Raw genomic sequence first — 19,237 nt, 5'->3', positions numbered from 1 at the left:
CAGCTACACAGGTACATGAAAACACTAACAAAAATAAATGATCAAGCAAGAGAAAACAATATAAATATAAAAGGATAGATAAATACAGTTGCAGTTGGTGCAAAAGGTTGGGAGTAGAGGTATAGTCAAGGTGAAGACCACCGATATTTAAATTACAAAGTTATGGGGAAATGGATGTTGAGGCCATAATACAACCGGCAGGGCAACCTCAAATTGATTGACCAACTTATCCTTCCATTTCTTATGCAAAAATTGATTAAAAATGATTGCACTAATATTAACAAGTTAAATATGCATGAGAAATAATGGGAATTTCATTGAACACATTTTATACATTATCTGATACAGATGCAAGTGAATCAAATCTTGTGTAAAGTGACAAATTGGACACCATTCTTTTTGGCAAGAGAAGACTGAATAATCCTGTATGGCATTTCTTCAAACAGGGCAGATGGTTGGGAGACATCTCTTTGAATTATTAACTGTTTATACTTGGGGTTGTTAATTTTCTTGCAAAGGTTTCTAATGTGTAATTAATTGGTTGCAATGTTCTGTAAAAATAAGTTGCAAAATGTCAGTTTATTATATTTCCTGCAAATAACTTGGCATGAATGAAAAATTGTTTTTCACTGGAAACCCTTTTTGCAGTTGTCACCAGAATTGAGCCTCACATTGGTGGGAGTTTCTTCAGGTTTCAGTCTCCCATTCCATAGATGGTGAAACCATGCTAAATTCTCCATGGACGTGAAATTGTTATATTAGTGAGAGAGCTCTTTGCAGCTGTTGTTCTGTGTTTTACAAGCCGCACTTTATTCCTTCATCCGTGCGTGTAAGAGTATTTCCATGCACATTATTCTGCGCGTTTCAATATACTTGTAATTTGATTATAGAATTCCCTTTGAACTTTTAAGTGCACATCAAAAATGCAGATCTCCTAATAACCTCAACATTTATAATGGACTGTGTCATGATATCAGAATGTAAATGATTTTTTTTTCCTTTGTCAAATGTGATTGAATGAATTTCGCAGAATATCATAATTAATCAGTCCTCCCTCAAAGCCCTGATGGGAATGAGAGGTATAAGGAGAAAGCACTGCCCCTGCAATATGCATTTAATTTGGATTCTGCCAACCAGAGCAAACTCTTGTATCACCAATATTCACATTTGGGAGGTGCAAAATAACCAAGTGGCAATTGGACCACCTTTTAGCTTTTCTGTATGGGTAGTTAAAAGGTTACCTTTTAAAGAGAATGCTTTGGTTTCTTGGTGTAATCCTCTCCAGAGGCATGTTAGTGATTCACAGAAATGTGTTGCCAGGACTGTTGGGTATGAATTAGGAGTAGAGGCTGGGTAGGTTGGACATTTCTTCGTGAAATGGAGGAGGCTAAGGGAGCATTGATCGATGTCTACAAAATCTAAGAGGAGCAATTATGTAAAAAAAAAAATCCATCCTCACCCCAAAAGGTTGGGGGGGATTCTAAAACTTAAGGGAATAGATTGTAGAGAGTACAATTGTAATATCTAAAAGACCTTTGGACGGGTTTAGAGGGATATGGGCTGAAAAAAGGAAAATGAGATGAGCTCGGGCCAATGAATGACAAGGTCAGCATGAATAAAGTTTGTTGAAGGACCTGTTTCTGTGGTATTTAAATCTATCTCTGGGTTTATAAAATCCGAACCCTAATAATTGGAAGGATTGTTTCCAATGGAATAGGTTTAATTTTTGGGCACAGATGGAAGTGAATCAAATCTTGTGTAAAAGTGACAAATTAGACACCATTCTTTTTGGCAGGAGAAGACTGAATAATCCTGTATGGCATTTCTTCAAACTGGGCAGATGGTTGGGAGGCATCTCTTTGAATTATTTACTGTTTATACTTGGGGGTTGTTAATTTTTTTGGAATGGTTGTCAATGTGTAATTACTTTAATGGGGGGAATAAAAGTAAAGCATGTCAAAGTTTGCAGCATAAAATTGAATAATAAAAATACAATTTAATACTAATGGCTATATTGAAAACAAGTTTCCACCCTCATTAATAAGTAATCGAGAGCTACTCACTCAGTGATGTTACTCTACATGAAAGGACGAGGTGTGGTGATTGAGCAATGATTGAAATTGTCTTTGCATTGTGAGGCAGTAATTTACCTGCACATATAACTGGGTGTGTTGAATGTAAACTGGGAGGCAGTTCTTGTTTTATTTTAAAAGTGGCACTATGGAGCATATATCCAGTTCTGTGGTGCAATGTATAGTGGGGAGAAAGATTTTCTGAAAACTTTCTGACCATAGTTTCAAAGACAGCGGCCTTAAAAAAAATCCCCAAGAATGATTAGACATTGATACAATAACCTACAATTGGCTCTTGCCGATGAATTCTTTAATGCAATGGTGGTTTTCTACCATATGATTCCAGGTTTTGTTTCACTGGGTTAAAGGGAAATATTCTGAATTTTAGATGCGCAGTCTCAGGGCGTTTTCAACTTTGCAAATATTTTCCTATTTTCTTTTTCATATGGATGCTACATTTTTTAACAAAACTAATTTTGGTGGTGAGGCGGGAGGAAATCAAAATGAATCCAATAAACCAATTTGGTTTCTGAAGTAAATCCATTGTGACAAAATTTTGTCTCTGCTGACAGGAGCCATGATTGTGTAGACCTTGTGTTCATTTGGGCAGTAAAGATAATAATTAATACTGGCATTGCTGTTTTGGGGGGGTGGGAGGGAACTGGTAGTCATGGGGAATGGGCAGACTGAAAAGACAGGAAATGGGTCTGCTGGTACAGTTATATATAGATCTTGATTGTCTGCCTCACATAGTTGGCTCAAATTTTCTGGTTACAGCCACATACTGCATTGTGGGAACCTCTTCACTTGTTAAAACTGTTTCCTTGGCTACCAGTTCAATTTGCTCTACAGCTTGAGCTATTGAAATCACGAAACATTATGTGCAACAGTCACTCACTAGGGTACAGGGAGCTTTGAAAAATGAGTTCCGGGCAGCTTTTGCCATTTTCTGCTGTGCTCATTAATGAGGGCTATTGGATAAGTATTCAAAACATTGTGGTTTAATTGCAACCTAGCATCAGAAGAGCATTTGTAAGAGTTCTGCTTAAAACCTGGTTCTGATTCCCTTATCAAACATGGTTCACGTGTACTGGGTCAAAAGTTGAGCCATTCAGACCAAGAATTTTCCAGTTTCATTTCATGTTAGCAAACCTGAGGCAGAGGTTGCTCAGGCTGATATTGTACTGGGATAAAGGGAGATAGAAAACAAATCAATGGAATTGAAGTTAATGGTTGTTGGAAAATGCACTCATAAATAATAAACATGAATCGAGTATCAACCTCCAGAAACCAGACAGCGCATCTCCGCAGCATCCAAACGCCCTAAATCTTTAAATTGTGATCGTAATCCTTGAACGGACCCCACTTCTTAAGAAAATTTAACTTTAAATTTTTTTTATATCTGATTTTTTCCCCCTAAATGTAGGAAAGACATGATGTCATGTCACCATTGAATATGAGTAGGTGGGGTGTTGTCTTTCCATTTCATTAAAATTGCCCATCTAGCTATCAAGGAGGTAAAAGCTATGATTTGCTTATGAGTTGAAGTCAAAAATACATTCTCCTCTTGAGAGAAACCAAATAAATCAATTAATAGGCTTGGTTCCAATTTGATCTTTAAAAAAAAAAATGAAAAATCACTGATAGAGTTTGAAAAATGTTTTTCCAAAATGTTTCTAGTCTAGGGCAAGTCAAAAATGTGTGTATCAATGAAGCCTCAAAGATTTTACACTTGTCACATAGTGGATCAATATCAGAATAAAATTGAGATAATTGAACTTTTCTGGAGGTCAATATTTGATTCATATGTTTATTATTTGTATCAGTTGACCTTGTTTAGAGGGAGGGGTTTGATTATATGTTTTTTTTGGGGAAATTTAGATAAAGATGTGTTTAATGGAAAAATTGTAAAAAAAAAATCAAGATGAAGGAAAAAAAATTCTGAGAAGCATAAATTCCCTTTTTTTTAAATAAGGGAATCTTATTTATAACTTTAAAAGAAAGTTATTTTTGTCTTAAGTTTTCAATATTACCTTTAGATATGCTATGAAGAATGCATAAATTGTTGATTTAATTTAATCCTAGATTCAATGTTTTGGATAACAAGTTAGGAAAAGAACTACAGATATGTTTTTGATCTGCATTCTATGTATTTTATCTATTTTATGATTATATGGTTCATCTAATTTATTAGATGATTATGTATGCATTCTCTATTAAACTCAATAAAAATATTTTAATGAGAAAGGAAAATGCACCCATGCAATACATACCAATTGAGAATCACATCCTCTATAAATGTAATATGTACTTGTTGAAAGCTTTGAGATATGCCCTTCAAATGTGTTTTTTTTTAAATTTCTGCAGTGGGTTTTGCCAAGAACCAGGCCATTGCACAAAGTTTTGGAAGATTCCTTTGTTTTCTGGATGCAGTGAGTAGGCAAACTTCAAATATTTTTACATCAAACTTTGTTCAATTCAGGAGACTGAGAACAGTAATTTGAAATTTAAAAAATGGAAACAAAGTGCTAGAAATTCTCTGCAGATCAGGAAACCTCTGTAGAAGGAGAAAAGAGCTAACGTTGCAGGCTGGCAATCTTGGCCGAGCTATCACCCAGTCTGAATTTGGTTAATTCATTGTAGAGAAGACCCAAATGCAGCACGCTAAATTTGTAAAAAAGGTAAAAATGACACACTGCTGCACCTGGATTTAGCATTTTGGTCCCTGGTTGATTGTAAACGAAGATGGAACAGTCCTTTTAAATTTTTGAGAAAGGAAACAAGGGTGAAGTGGACAGATATTACAGTTCAAAATCTATTTATTATGGGGTGGTGGTGAAGGCAAGGACAATCCTATCCTTTGTTCGCGAGGAGAAAGTGAAAACAGAAGTGCAGGGAGTGGAGAAGAGGTGGTTGGGAGCCCTGCCAACTATGGTGAAGGGGAAGTCGTGGTGAAGAAAAAATGGATGACCTTAAAGGAGTACTGACATGGCAGGTGTCATTGTCAGAACAGAAATAGTGTAGCTAAGGGGATGGAATGAATGGAGTTCCCCTTGCATGAAGCAGGGAGTGAGGATTTGCAGTTAAAATAGCTGTGGGCTTATAATGAGGTGGAACAAGACCGTGAGAAGGTAGGGCCACTGAACCCCTCAAGGCTGCACCGTCTATTAATATGATCACCGCTAATGTACTGTGCACTCTATTCTTCTTCAGTGCCAGTTCCCTGATCTCTTAAAAATTCAGCTACCTTCTCCAATATTTCCAGTGACCTAACCACAAACTTTGGGAGTAGAGAGTTCCAGAGGTCCACCTCTATCTGTGAGAAGATAGAGGAAAAAGACATAAAGGGAAGAGTTAAAAAACACAGTGGAAGCTGACAGCAACTTTTTCAGATGTACCACAGTGGGAAATGGCATCCATAATAACAATTACAGCATGGAAACAGGCGAACGTGGCCCTTCTAGTCCATGCCAAACACTTACCCCACTGACCTACACTCAACCCGTAACCCTCCATTCCTTTCCCATCCAAATACATATCCAACTTTTCCTTTAATGCTAATATCGAGCCTGCCTCCACCACTTCGTCTGGAATCCTGTTCCACGTACCCCCCACTCTCTGAGTAAAGAAGTCCCCCTCATGCTTCCTCTAAACTTTTTCCCACTAACTCTCAACTCATGTCCTCTCATTCAATTAAATCCTCAGTGTACCTTTGGGAAGAAGTGAAGAAGGGGGCCTGAGCAGGACTGAAATATTGATTATTCCACACATCTCAGTCACCTGGACTGGTGTGAGGCTTCTCAGTTTTACATCTTTGACTTGGAGGAAGTGAGAGTTAAAGGATAAGTTATTTAATGAGAGAGTTGGTCGAGATAGGCAAACAAGAATAGTAATCGATAGTAATGAGTAAAGTGGACAAATTTGGCTGGGCCTCTTCAAGGAAGAAGAGGTCAGCCTGGTGTGGAGATGTGGAGAATGTTTGTGGTCAGAATGAGCCAGTGGGAGCAAGAAACAAGTGGTGGAGAATGTTGGGTACAAGGGACTGGATCAAAGGAGAAATAACAGCCTGGGTAGAAACAATTACATTTTATGGGTTAAGAATGGTGGAAGAAAAGTCTTTGTTGGAAATACCTGTAATTGTGTAAGGATCTGAAATGTGAAGGATGGAATTTCAGCTTGAATAAATTGGAGCCATGGATTGTGGAATGCCTGTCATTTTAATGGTCCATTCTACTCCATTTTGACTTCTCACTCTTTTGCCTCTTGAACTGTTCCAATGAACCCATCCTAAGCCAGAGAAACAGCATTTTCTGACTTAGCATGTACACAGACTTCAGGTGCCCATCTAATCCAGTTGGTTTCCGAGTTGGCCAGTTCTGATGAACGCTTGTCAACCTGTGACATTACTCCATTTTATGCACAACACAAATGCTGCCAGGCCTGTTGAATATTTCCCACATTCTCTTTTACTTTAGATTAATCACATAATTGGGGCCTTGTATCTTTCAGTTCCACCATTCTTTATATACCCTCTATTTTTGTTTGTCTCTGTCATGCCACCAATGCAGAAGGTTATAATAGATGTCGTACTTCCCTATAGCTGAAGGAAGGGATGAGAGAAGGAGGGAATTCACCATCACTGCAATTTCCTAAACAAAATAACCAACAGAAAATTTTGGAAAGAATTAATGCTCTTTGTCTCTTCATCTTGCAAGATAAGAAATTAAACTGATGTCTAAACCTCCCGATGAAATTGATGTAAAAGATCCCATGGACTGTTTTTAAAAAGAACTGGAGCATATGCTTCTATCTGCCCCAAAGAGTAATTATTTGTGGTCCATTTAAGCAGTCATTTATTCCCGTAATGTTTGTAGGATCTTACCAAGAAAAGGCTGGACATTGTACTTGCTGATGGTAATAATTGAGTAGCTCCAAAGTTTTTTGGAACATGCTAAAGATGTGAACAGTATCTCATCAGTGCAAGTTTGTCCATTGAATGGAATTCGTTTAATGATGTAAAAGTGTTGGAGGTGCATCTGGAGTCAGAAAATATCACCTGGTAAAGTTGCTTTGTTTCCTTTCCTAACAGTGTTAGGTCAAGTGAAATAATTGGATACAGATCTATATTGAATTCAAGCTATTGCCTTGAGGCAGGGTATATATATATATATATATATATATAGTATATTGCATGGCAATGCAATTAAAAAAAAAGCACAGCCACCCATTTGGGACCTTCAGTTTGAAGATTCAATAAGCATTGCCACATGACAACTATAGCGAGATGTGCACTTGTAGCTGTTCCATAGTGTGTTAGCAGTTTCCTCATTGGTGTGCAGTACGTCTGGTTCAATGAAATGGCTCGCAGCTTTGTTCATTTTGTGGAAGTGCTTCAAGAGGAAACCATTGTGCAGTAGGAGAACAACAAGTTTCAGATAAAGCGAAGCCAGAGTTTGCTCCAAACTCTGCTTTCTAACTGTGGAGACTAGGGTTTCATTTGGAAGATAACAATAATCAAAAATTTCTGCTTGGCCAGTCATATAGATTTGTGCAGTCCTATAGATATTTAATTCTGCATTAAGGGATTTTTTTCCTCTTCAGAGACTTCCAGTGCAACATTGCTTCAAAGATTACCATTTTTGCATCTCACCAAATTGACTCCAAATATTTAAATAGATTTTTGCTGATTTTTCATCAGCTTCATTGCTCCAAACATTCTATGTCCTCAAGTAAAAGTTAATACTTTAGTTAGCGTAGATGTTAAACATTTGGTTCCCTTGCTGCTCCCCTTTTTATGACAAAGGAGTTGTTTTATGAATTTGATTTGGTTTCCACTCTCTGATGACGTGCACAAGATATTTTATCCCACGTCAAATAAATCTGATCTAACAGAAAGACACTTCAAATATTATACATGGAAAGGTAACACTTTATGTCAACCTCTAACCATGGCTCGAGTTGCATGAGAGGTTACTGTGTCTTTGGAGCTCAAATGCCTTAGAGATTTATCCTGCTGGCCCACTAAATAAACCTGTCAATGACCAAGCCATGAAGTGGTGAACAGAAACCCTACCTCATGCCCTGTCTTTCCCAGTTGGGGCAGAAATTTATCAGCTGTCAAAACAATAAGCTTTCTACAATTTTAAATGCTTTTGACCATCATATTAAAGATACTTAAACAAAATTAAAAAAAAAATATATTGATGATTGCTTGACAATGCTAGAGACTCGGTTCACTCTTGATGTTTGCATGAAGTTTGCTATTTTCCCTGTGATTTTGTGTGGGATTCCTCGAGACTGCTACTGTTTTCTTCCCCCTTCTTCCCAACTTGGGAGTTGACCAATTGTAAAAGTAATCCAAGTGTGTCAGTGATTGGTAAATCTGGGGGAGTTGAAGAGCATGTGGGGAGAATTAAAATGGGGTTGAAATATGAGATCGGTGTGAATGGTGAATAATGCTGCTTGTAGACTTTGTGAGCTGAATAGCTTGCATCTCCCTAACTCTAATAAACGAATGTAATTCCAGAAAATCTAACCTTTACCTTTTTCCTCTTAATTTGCTGGCCCATGATTGTGACCAATGAGGTCTGATATAGCAAAGATGTGATTGCCCAAGTGCAACATGATGTAATCCCAGCAAGACTGGGCCCCATTAATGGACTCCATTGGGAGATATTACAAACTGTGTCTGATTTCACAAGATATGGATTTTATGGATGTATCTGGAAGTTGATCTGCTTTAAATAGACAAACAAATTTGGTGAGATGGGTAGAAAAAGAAAAAGCCATGCTGTTAATTAAAGCTGGTCTCATGAATAACATTGCTTTCTGTTGGGTATTTTATATTTTAAAGGATTATTTAGATGCTTTCAAATTGAGCAGGACCCAGAAAAATGTTTTAAAAGAAGCATCAATCATACCACTCAAGCATTTTGACCAATCTGAGGATAAGGCAGCCTTTCACTTCTAGAAAGAGTGGGCCAGCTTACCAATATTATTGCCAAAATTGCATCTGACTTGGTGTGGGATTAGAGAGGCTGATTTCCAAGTGTAATGCTTTGAGCATCACTTCGACGAATCTATTTGCATTCAGATTGGTTGTTGGCAACAGTGGGCAGTGATGGACTTGCCAACATCTTCGCTCCGTGAGTTTTGTACCTTCTCCAGTGGCAGATGGTTGAAGATCAGCAACTACGAATCACAATTCGGCCCAATATCAGAATGTCAAAGGTTTAAATATTCTGGGCCAGTTTACCAGGATATGTTTCTGCCCCCAGTTTAAAGTCCATTAGGGCATTCTGCAAGAGAAGTGGGTATTGTCTCACTTCTCTGCCTGCTTCATGCCTACTGGCTGTGGAGATGTCGCTGTACCTTGCTGCATACTTCCCGAGTCAGAGCGAGAGAAATTCCACTGAGGCGTCTGGACCAAATTAGTACAAGTATGGGGAGAGTGTTGACAGTGTGTTGGATCCACTCAATCACCAGTGTAGACATGTGCAGCCAGGTTTGCTTCTGAAGGCCAATTGATCTTGAAATGGACTGATTAATTCGTGACACAGTCATTATAGTCTATTTAAAAATTATAAGAGATGATCATTTTTTTTGTAAGCCCTTTGCGTTTTTTGAATATTTAAAAAAAATTTTATATACCAAACATGGAATCAACAAAAAGAGTAAAAACTGAATACAGTAAAAATAATAATCTTTGATATATGATGGCTATAATCCCCAAGTCCCCCCACCCCCACCATGAAAAGTAAATAAGGTAAAGAAAAAAAATAAGCCCCAAAGAAAGAAATAAAGAGAAGAAAAGAATAAAGAATAGAAAGAAAAAGAAAAGAATGAAACAGGGTTTGTTGGGAGTCTGTCATCTCACCCACAAATTTCACTTTTTCAGAATTTTCAGATCTCAAGGGGGGTATTAGTGTGGGTCTCGTGGGTGAGATCGGACACAATTAAAAATTTGTACCTACATTTTGCAAATATGACTTGCCATATTTATAAGAACATGTCAAATTTGGTTCTTGAGTTATAGGTAATCTTCTCAAGGGGAACACAGCTATGCATTTCCACATTCCAACGGGCTATACCTAGATTGGAATCAGACTTCCAAGTAACTGCTTTACAATTTCTGGTTACTGTCAATTAATTCTTAACAAATATTGTTTGATGTTGAGATAATCTCATTTTGGATCTTATAGCGGCAATATTCCCTAATAAGAATAATTTTGGTTTTTGTGGAAGTTGGATTCCTGTAATTTGTTCTGAGCTTCCCCAGATCTCTCCAAAAGGGTCTTACTTTGGAATATGCCCAAGTTGAATAGAAGTTCTTATCTCCTCGCTGCACCTAAAGCATTGATCTGAAATAACTGATTTTTATTTATTTAATTTTTGCAGTGTGAGAAATAGCTGATGGAAAAAAAATTCTATTGAAGCATTCTATAATCTCACATTTATTGTATTTGTCACACAGTTCTGACATAAATTGGACCAGTTTTGATCACCATTGTTTGTATTCAAGTTTGATTTCCATTTCTTGTCGAGATGTGTGTACCTTCTGTTTGAGTTCCCGTTTGAAGTGGTAAATGCATTGCTAAAGTATATTTCTTTCGAATCCGAGTCTTCACATCACTACACTTTGATAATCATTTATACCTTAAATATGCTCTTAACTGAAAATAGCAGAATATTGTGTTATTAGCAATATCAAACTTATTTTTTAAAATGTTCAAATGGCACGAGTTTCCCCTGCAATCCTTGATAAATCTGATCCCTCTTTGGGACCAGCTATTTAAAATTTTATTACCCATTTTTCATTCTATTCTGAGTCAGGGATGTTTTTGGAGATATTTCTCCCTTAGTACTCATCTGATCATTTATTTTACTCCAGGTATTAATTAAATGTTTTAACAAGGGGGATTCTTTCTTTCCAGATATTAATTTTGAATCCCATCTTCTATCTTCTCTCCCATTTTATATAGTTCTATTTTTACCCATGAAGATTTATCTTCTCCTTCAAATAGGGAGGGTAAGAAATTTAGTTTGGGCTGCCCAATAATAATTTTTAAAATTTGGGAAATGTAAACTTCCCAACTCATATTTCCATGTTGATTTTTCTATGGAGATATTCTTTGGGAATATTCTAAAGTAAGACCCTTTTGGAGAGATCTGGGGAAGCTCAGAACAAATTACATAGAAATTATCTGACGTTTAATTTGTTCTTGGAAAAACCTCTGAGTCACTGATATTGGTAGTGTCTGAAGGGTACTTTGCCTAATTTAGCTGATTTTATCCATTTAACTGTTGCACATTTGAAAGTTTCCTCTTTTTGATGTAAATGGGAGGAATTCAGGAAAACACGAACCAGTTTTCATCGAGGACTCAGTAGTGGAGAGGGTCAAGAACTTCAAATTCCTGGGTGTCAATATCTCTGAAGACCTGTCTTGGAGCCTCCATGTCAATGAAATTATGTGGTCATAGGAGGTGTAATACCTGCACCCACACCTTCTTACTCGCCACAGTCTGAGGTCCCAAGCAGACCTGTGGTGAGCTGAGATGGCAGCAGGCAAGCACAAAACTCAAAAGACTGTACAACAGGCTTTATTCCAGTAAAAGGCAGAACACGAGTTCATGCCTTGGTGGCTCTCTGTGTGACTGGCTCAGGAGGGGCCAGCTCAGGTCTATATTCAGGTCGGCTGATTGACAGCCAGCCAGCTGGAGTCATCCCCTTAGGTGGTCTTCCTGCAGGTACGGGGATCGCCCCCTGGAGTAGGCTGGTGGTCGTATCACCACAAGACCTACAGGTGAAGCAACACTTCACCTGTGCCTTCAAAGAACTCATTTACTGCATCCGGTACACCCTCTGAGGCCTTCTCCACATCAGAAAGACCGGTTGCAGATTAGGAGATCCCTTTGCCCAGCATCTCCTCTCCGTCCGCAACAACGGCGACCTCCCCGTAGCCAACCATTTCAATTCTGAGTCAGACTCTCAAGCTCGCGTCTGGCAATGGCCTTTCATGCTACCCCATCCTGCAGATTAGAGGAACAAAACCTCATTTTTCATCTGGGCTCTCTCCTATCCCAAGCAACGAACATTGAGTTCACTGTTTTCCACTAATCAGCTTGCCTCCCACCCCCCCCACCCCTCCCCCAACCTTTGACTAGTTATTCCAGTTCCTACTTCCTTTCTCTCTTCCCACCTAGCCTAGCCTCCTTTCCTCCCCCCCCTCCACCTATGATCTTCCACTCTCATCATCACCCCCCCCCCCTTTGGTTCGGACATCTCTTGTATTCCTTCACACCTTTGCTACATAAAGGCACTGTTTGACCTGCTGAGTTTCTCCAGCATTTTTTTCACTTAACTATGGTGTCAACAGAATCCTGTGTTTTACCTCAAATTATGAAGAAGGTTCCTCAGCTATACTTTGAGATGTTTGAGGAAATTTGGCGTCAGCAAAGACTCTCAAAACTTCTGCATGTGTAATCTGGAGAGCATTCCGGGTGGTTGCATCATTGCCTGGTATTGAGGTGCCAATGGTCAAGGAAATAAAAAATCTCCACGCCTACGACATCACGGGCATTAGTCTTCACTCCATCTCGGACATCTACAAGAGGTCCTCAAGGACCTCCACCACCCCAGGCCATGCCTCCTTCACACTGCTCCCATCGGGGGTGAAAAAGGTACAGCAGCCTGAAGACGAGCACTCAGCGGCGCAAGGACAGCTTCTTCCCCTCTGCCATCAGATTCCTGAATGAACCAAATACACTACCTTTGGTACTATTTTTAAATTTATTGTTGTAAGGTGGTTTATATAAATGTTTTCAGTGAAGCTGCTACGTAACAACAAATTTTGTAACATATTCGTGACAATAAATTCTGATGAGCTCACTAGTCCTTTTTGGTAGAAATGTCCTGAAGAGGTGGAGAATGGACGTGACTCCCCCTCCTGAACTGATTAAATAGATGGCTACTTTTACACGTCCATTAACCCAAGAATGACAAAATAATTTCCAAATTGTTACATTGCTATTTAGATGGTGTGGGATTGGTGGATATTATAGCTGTGCCACATTAAAGTAACCCAAGTTTTGATTTGGTTGAAGTCTAATGATTTTAACCAGTTTCTCTGTTGACAAATTTGAATAGCTGAAGTGCTAAACAAGTGTTATTTCCCATAGGATGATGTCATGATGCCACAGAGGGTGAGACTACAGCATGACGCTGCCCTCAGATACCCCCGCTGTGTAAGTAATGAAACTGCTCATTTCAAATAGGTAGCTATTTTCTTGCAATCTTTAACTTGGGGGTGTGGGATGGGGGCACCGTTAGTACAACGCTGCTACAGCGACCTGGGTTTGAATCCCGCACCGTCCGTAACAAGTTTATATGTTCTCGTGTCTGAGTGGGGTCCTTCTGTTTGCTCCGATTGTTCAAAAAATCTACCGAGGGTGTAGGTTAATTGCATGTAATTTGGCAGCACGGACTCGTGGGGTGACCTGTTACCATGCTGTATGTCTAAATTTTTAAAAAATCGAGAAGCAATTTCTCTTGATGTCTGCACGTTGTGGTTGATCCGTGTTGCAGCCTTGCAAACATTTGACCAAAGTAGCAGTGCACAGGCCAGGGAATTTGCCCTGCCTCTGACCAGTTGACCTTTTATTTGGAAACTGGAAGAGCTGAAGCTTCACTTCTGTGCAGGCTTATTTGTTTAGTTTACCTGTTTTTCAATAGATCTCTCTGATGCTCTCATTCAATGATACACAAAGAATAATGTATTATGTATTGTAAAGTCTCCTTGTGATATTTGGTTTTGCTTTGTTTACGGATTTGATCAGTTGTTATTGACTTCAAATGCAGAGGTCCGTTTAAAAATTGTCAATGGTCATAACTTCCAGTCTCACCAGGTTCCATCTGCCCATATTTTTCCACTTGTCTGTTCCATCCGAGCCTCTTAAAATTCTGCCCTCCCACTCTCCCCACTTGGCTCCATCATTCCTGGAGTGAAACACGAAAGTCTGCATACGCTGTCAAGGCACAGAAACGCTGCAGGAACTCGGCCAGTGTTGAGATCGGCTGGGTTCATACAGCACTTTCCATCAAACCTGGTTCCACCCTGTCTCACCTCTTTCCTTTGCATGCTGTTTTCCCTCCACTCTCTGTCCTGGTACAGGGACTCAATCCAAAATCCTTTTTTTTTTTAAGACTTTATTTAAAATTTTATAACATGAATACAATAGAGAATTACATTTAAAGAAAAATTAAAAAAAAAATGGTATGATTACAATATTACATCAGAAAACTACACAAAATAACCCCCCCCCCCGTTAATTGTAACACAATATTAGTAATCTAACTTAAAATTAGTCCAACCCCCCCCCCCCAAAATAAAGAGTGAAGAGTTAATAAAATTAACAATATTATATATGGAAAAAAATACCCACTTACAAAAAAAGAGATAAAACTTAACCTAAAAAAAAATTCTAACAACAAAAATTTTTTTTTATCAATACTAAAATATCACGCTTAAACATATATTTAAATCAAACTTAAATGCATATAATTAGCAAACGGAGTCCACTTTAACTTATAAAAAGACATCTTATCCTGAATTGAAAAAGATATCCTTTCCATAGTCAAACAAAATTTCATCTCCAAATACCACTTATCTAAAGTTAGTATATTTTTATATTTTTATCTTTCCAAGTAAGTGCTATACATTTCTTAGCCACGACTAAAACTAAATAGATAAAGGAAATCTGATAATCCTCTAAACCTAAATCAATTAATGATTGCATGTTAAACTGTTAAAAATAGATTGAATACCTTTCCAAAACTGTTGTAATCGATCACAAAGCCAAACAGTATGCAAAAAAAGTATTGGCCGTCTGATCACATCGAAAACAAGAATCCACTCAATCCAAAACCTTGACCGTCTCCTTACCTCTACAGATGCTAGCAGGTTGTTTTGTGTACCTGAAACATTACCTCTGATTCTCTCCTCACAGAGATGACCTGACCTACTGAGAATACTCAGCATTTCCTGGTTCTGTTTCTTCCTGTTCTTTGATTATGTGCATACTTAAATTTTTTAACTGGTTTTCTAAATGGTTAATATTGACTTGTCCAAACACATTACACAATATTTCCCTGTCCAATTTAACTTACCTGCTCAATACAATTTCACCAGAAGATATCTAGCGAAGATATAAGGATCGATTTTCATTAATATATTCTTAATGATGACATGCCTTTTGCAGGAGAAATTGCACAATTACAGGAAGATTAATTTGCACTTCCATTGTGGTGTTTTACTTAGATAAATGAAAACTACATCTACATTGTAAAATTGAGAATTGGTTATTTCATTTAACCATGACAGCTAAAAATGGGTTATCAACTCTTGGTCTTTCAAATACATTTACATACATGTTAGATTCCTGTAGTTTTGCTGTCTTTATCATTGCATCGAGGAAGTACACAAATGAGACACTTGACTGATGACAATTCAGACTCTTCTTCCTGCTGTTACGGTCCCTCGATGAAGTGAGTTAACTCTTTTCACTGCAGTAACATTGTTGACTGGAGAATAATGAGGTTCAGCATATTGCAGGTTTTTGTGTGTAAAGCTGGAGTATGCAATAAATGTTTGGTTATATTAATAACATTGCAACATTATAAACATCTTTTAAACACTGAAAACTGTTACAGAAATGTTTATCTAAGCATTTTTGTTTAAATAATTCCAGATATTTAGAATACGTCCTTTGAGCTCAACTTTTCCAACTATGCTTTCATCAAATCTCAATTCCTCTGCTTTCAGTCCATGCAACCATGTTTGAGGAAACTTGTTAGAATTTATACACTGCCGTTAAGAGGTAGAGTTGGGCAAAGGTTGATGCTGAGCTAGCGAAGAAAGAATAAGGAGAGGCGACCAACAACTTCATTGAAATTTGAAATCTCTAGGGATGACTAGAGGATATTTGAATGGTAAATTTTGTGGAGTTGAATGTTGTAAAATCTAAACTGCTTTACTAAGCTTACTTTACCATGCTTCATACAGTTAAATAATCTGCAGTGAAGATTATTCCAGATGGAGCACTGCTTTAATCTTCACTTCCAGCACAGTTGCCTGATAAAGTCCCTGAATGGTTACATTCAAATGCCCAGAAAAGAGAAGGCTGAAGGAAGTAGCAAACATAGTCAAGTCCATTACAAGCACTGACAGCTGGTCCATTGAAGGCATCTATGTGAAAATCTGCCTGAGGAAGGTGGTGAACATCAAGAAGGAACCCATTGCTCTGGCTGCTGTGTTCAGACAGAAGGTACACAGACACCAGAGATTCAGCACTTCTTGCCTCAAGAACATTTTTTGTTTCCCAGGAGCTATCACGCTCTTAAACCTCCCTGAACTACCCTGACCATAGACTAGGGAAATACAAAGGCTGTAGGTGCTGGAATCTTGAGCAAACAATGAACAACTAGAGGATCTCTAGAGGCAGCCTTCACGGGCAGAGGTAAAAACACCATCAGGGCTGCCTTATGCACCCATGATAAGCTCGTCAACTTCATTCACTTCACTGCTGGAGACATTTTGGGCTTGAGCCCTCAAGTATGGAAATATGTCGGCAGGCGTCTGAATAAAAAAGGTGAGGGGGAGGATCATGGTAGCAAAGGCAGTAGGTGGAGCAGAGAGGGAGGGCACAGCAGTAAGCAAGGGGAGAAGGAATGGCTAGGTGATTAGAGAGGGAAGAGGGTGGAGAGCTGAGGGAAAGAAGATGGGGGGGAGAAGGGAAAGTCAATGTTAATGATATCTGGCTGGATGAAAAATCAGGTGCTGTTCCTCCTATTTACGGGTCTTGGTAGGAGAGTACATGAGGTCATGGATAGACATGTGAGTTTGGGAGTGGGTCACAGAACTGAAATAATTGGCCGCTGGGAGGTTCCTGTCACTGGTGCGGACAGAGTGAAGGTGCTTAGCGAAGTGATCTCTCAGTCTGTATCCAGTACTTTGATGTAAAGATGGCCACAAAGGGAGCACTGGATCCAGTAAATCAATTCTGCAGATGCAAAAGTGAACGATTGCTTCATTTGAAAGGCCTGTTTGGGGCCCCAGACAATGGTGAGGGAGGAGATGTTGGCACAAGTATGGTGGCAACAGGGAAAGGGGTTGGGGGGGGGCAGTGGTAGGGAGAGATGTGCACGAGGGAGTCATGGAGGGAGCAGCACCCACAGAAGGTTGAGACGGGAGGAGAGGGAAAGATGTGTCTGATAATGGATCCTGTTGAAATTCTGGAGGATAATGTGTTGGATATGGAGGCTGGTGTGGTAGGCAAGGACAAAGGGAATCCTGTGTTGAGGGGGCCAGGACAGATGAGCACGAAGTGGAGGGAAATGGGAGAAGGCCGAGCTGATGGTGGTGGAGGGAAGCCATGTAGGTGGAAGAAGGCAGACATTTCAGAAGATCTGCACTTGGGAACAGATGCAGTGCAGGTGGAGAAATTGCGAGAAGGGAATAGGGTGTGAGGAAGTGTAGTTGTGGGAGATGGTGGGTTTGTAATATATGTCAGTGGAAGCTTGCCTCTCAGAAAGGGAAGAGTGTTGTCAGAGTTAGACCAGGTGAGTTTGAGATTGGGGTGGAAGTTGGCAGTAAAGTGAATGAAGTTGACGAACTTATCATGGGTGCATAAGGCAGCCCTGATGATAGTCATCAATATAATGGAGGGAGAATTGAGAAGTCTTTCCTGTGTAGGCTTGCAGCATGGATGGCTCCTCAAAGCCCACAAACAGACAGATGTTGCTGGGACACAAATGGGTACCCATAGCTACTCTTTTGATTTGGAGAAAATGAGAAGAGTCAAAGGAGAAGTTGTTTAAAGTGAGGTCAAGTTCTGCCAGGCAGAGGAGGGTGGTGGTGAAGGGTGATTGGTCAGGTCTCTCGTCCTGAAGAAGCAAAGTCCTCTAAGACCTTTTGTATGGGGAATATAAAGGGATTGGACATCCATCATGAAGATGAGATGGTCCAGTTGAGGGAATCTGGTCATTGAAGGGCATGTGAGGTATTGAGGATGTAGGTGGGAAGGGATCAGATTGGGGAGATAAGATAGTCAAGGTAAGACTACAAGTATTCTTCGACTTGCAACCTTTACAACTTATGGCCATCTGTACATCCGATTGAAATTCACGGGAAGTGTGATCTGGTAAAGGAAAGTGCAATAATGACGATACTGGGAAGCAGGAAGGAAAAGAATACAGCTCCTTAAAAATCACTGAACAGGTTGATGAGGTGTTTAAAACAGCTTACAGTAGCTGGGTTTTCCATGGGTGTCTGGCAATGTTGCAAAGCCAAATATTACTGATATAATAATATACAAAACAAGGTTGTAAATTTGATGGCAAAAAAGCAATTCTCAAATATTCCAACCAAAATTTTTAAAAATCCCTTTGGTGGTTTGGGAAGAGGGTTGACTTCCACCTTCACCACTGCTGATGGTGTGTCGGTTTGTTATAGGTGACCTGTCTTTCTTTCTCTTTGGCTTGGCTTCGCGGACGAAGATTTATGGAGGGGGTAAAAGTCCACGTCAGCTGCAGGCTCGTTTGTGGCTGACAAGTCCGATGCGGGACAGGCAGACACGGTTGCAGTGGCTGCAGGGGAAAATTGGTTGGTTGGGGTTGGGTGTTGGGTTTTTCCTCCTTTGCCTTTTGTCAGTGAGGTGGGCTCTGCGGTCTTCTTCAAAGGAGGTTGCTGCCCGCCAAACTGTGAGGCGCCAAGATGCACGGTTTGAGGCGATATCAGCCCATTGGCGGTAGTCAATGTGGCAGGCACCAAGAGATTTCTTTAGGCAGTCCTTGTACCTTTTCTTTGGTGCACCTCTGTCACGGTGGCCAGTGGAGAGCTCGCCATATAACACGATCTTGGGAAGGCGATGGTCCTCCATTCTGGAGACGTGACCCACCCAGCGCAGCTGGATCTTCAGCAGCATGGACTCGATGCTGCCGACCTCTGCCATCTCGAGTACTTCGACGTTAGGGATGAAAGCGCTCCAATGGATGTTGAGGATGGAGCGGAGACAACGCTGGTGGAAGCGTTCTAGGAGCCGTAGGTGATGCCGGTAGAGGACCCATGATTCGGAGCCGAACAGGAGTGTGGGTATGACAACGGCTCTGT

The 19,237-nt window shown here is 39.7% G+C and overlaps 1 protein-coding gene across 6 annotated transcripts in view; it reads left to right on the top strand.

Moving 5' to 3' along the window:
* Positions 1–19,237, top strand: part of b3gntl1 (UDP-GlcNAc:betaGal beta-1,3-N-acetylglucosaminyltransferase-like 1) — a 392,999-nt gene that overhangs the window by 15,797 nt on the left and 357,965 nt on the right. For 5 of the 6 annotated variants that reach the window (XR_011354723.1, XR_011354721.1, XR_011354724.1 and 2 more), the window contains exons 4-5: positions 4,440–4,504; positions 13,251–13,316. Coding sequence is in view for 1 of the 6 variants with exons in the window: in XM_069929539.1 (XP_069785640.1) it covers positions 4,440–4,504; positions 13,251–13,316 (131 nt within the window). In the remaining 5 variants the exon portion in view is untranslated. The remainder of the gene's footprint in view (positions 1–4,439; positions 4,505–13,250; positions 13,317–19,237) is intronic. The other variant, XR_011354725.1, reaches the window with a different exon arrangement.

Source organism: Narcine bancroftii, chromosome 3 (assembly GCF_036971445.1).
Source record: "Narcine bancroftii isolate sNarBan1 chromosome 3, sNarBan1.hap1, whole genome shotgun sequence".
Taxonomy (NCBI): domain Eukaryota; kingdom Metazoa; phylum Chordata; class Chondrichthyes; order Torpediniformes; family Narcinidae; genus Narcine; species Narcine bancroftii.
The sequence above is the reverse complement of the archived record's forward strand: the minus strand, read 5'-3'. Positions and strand labels throughout refer to the sequence as shown.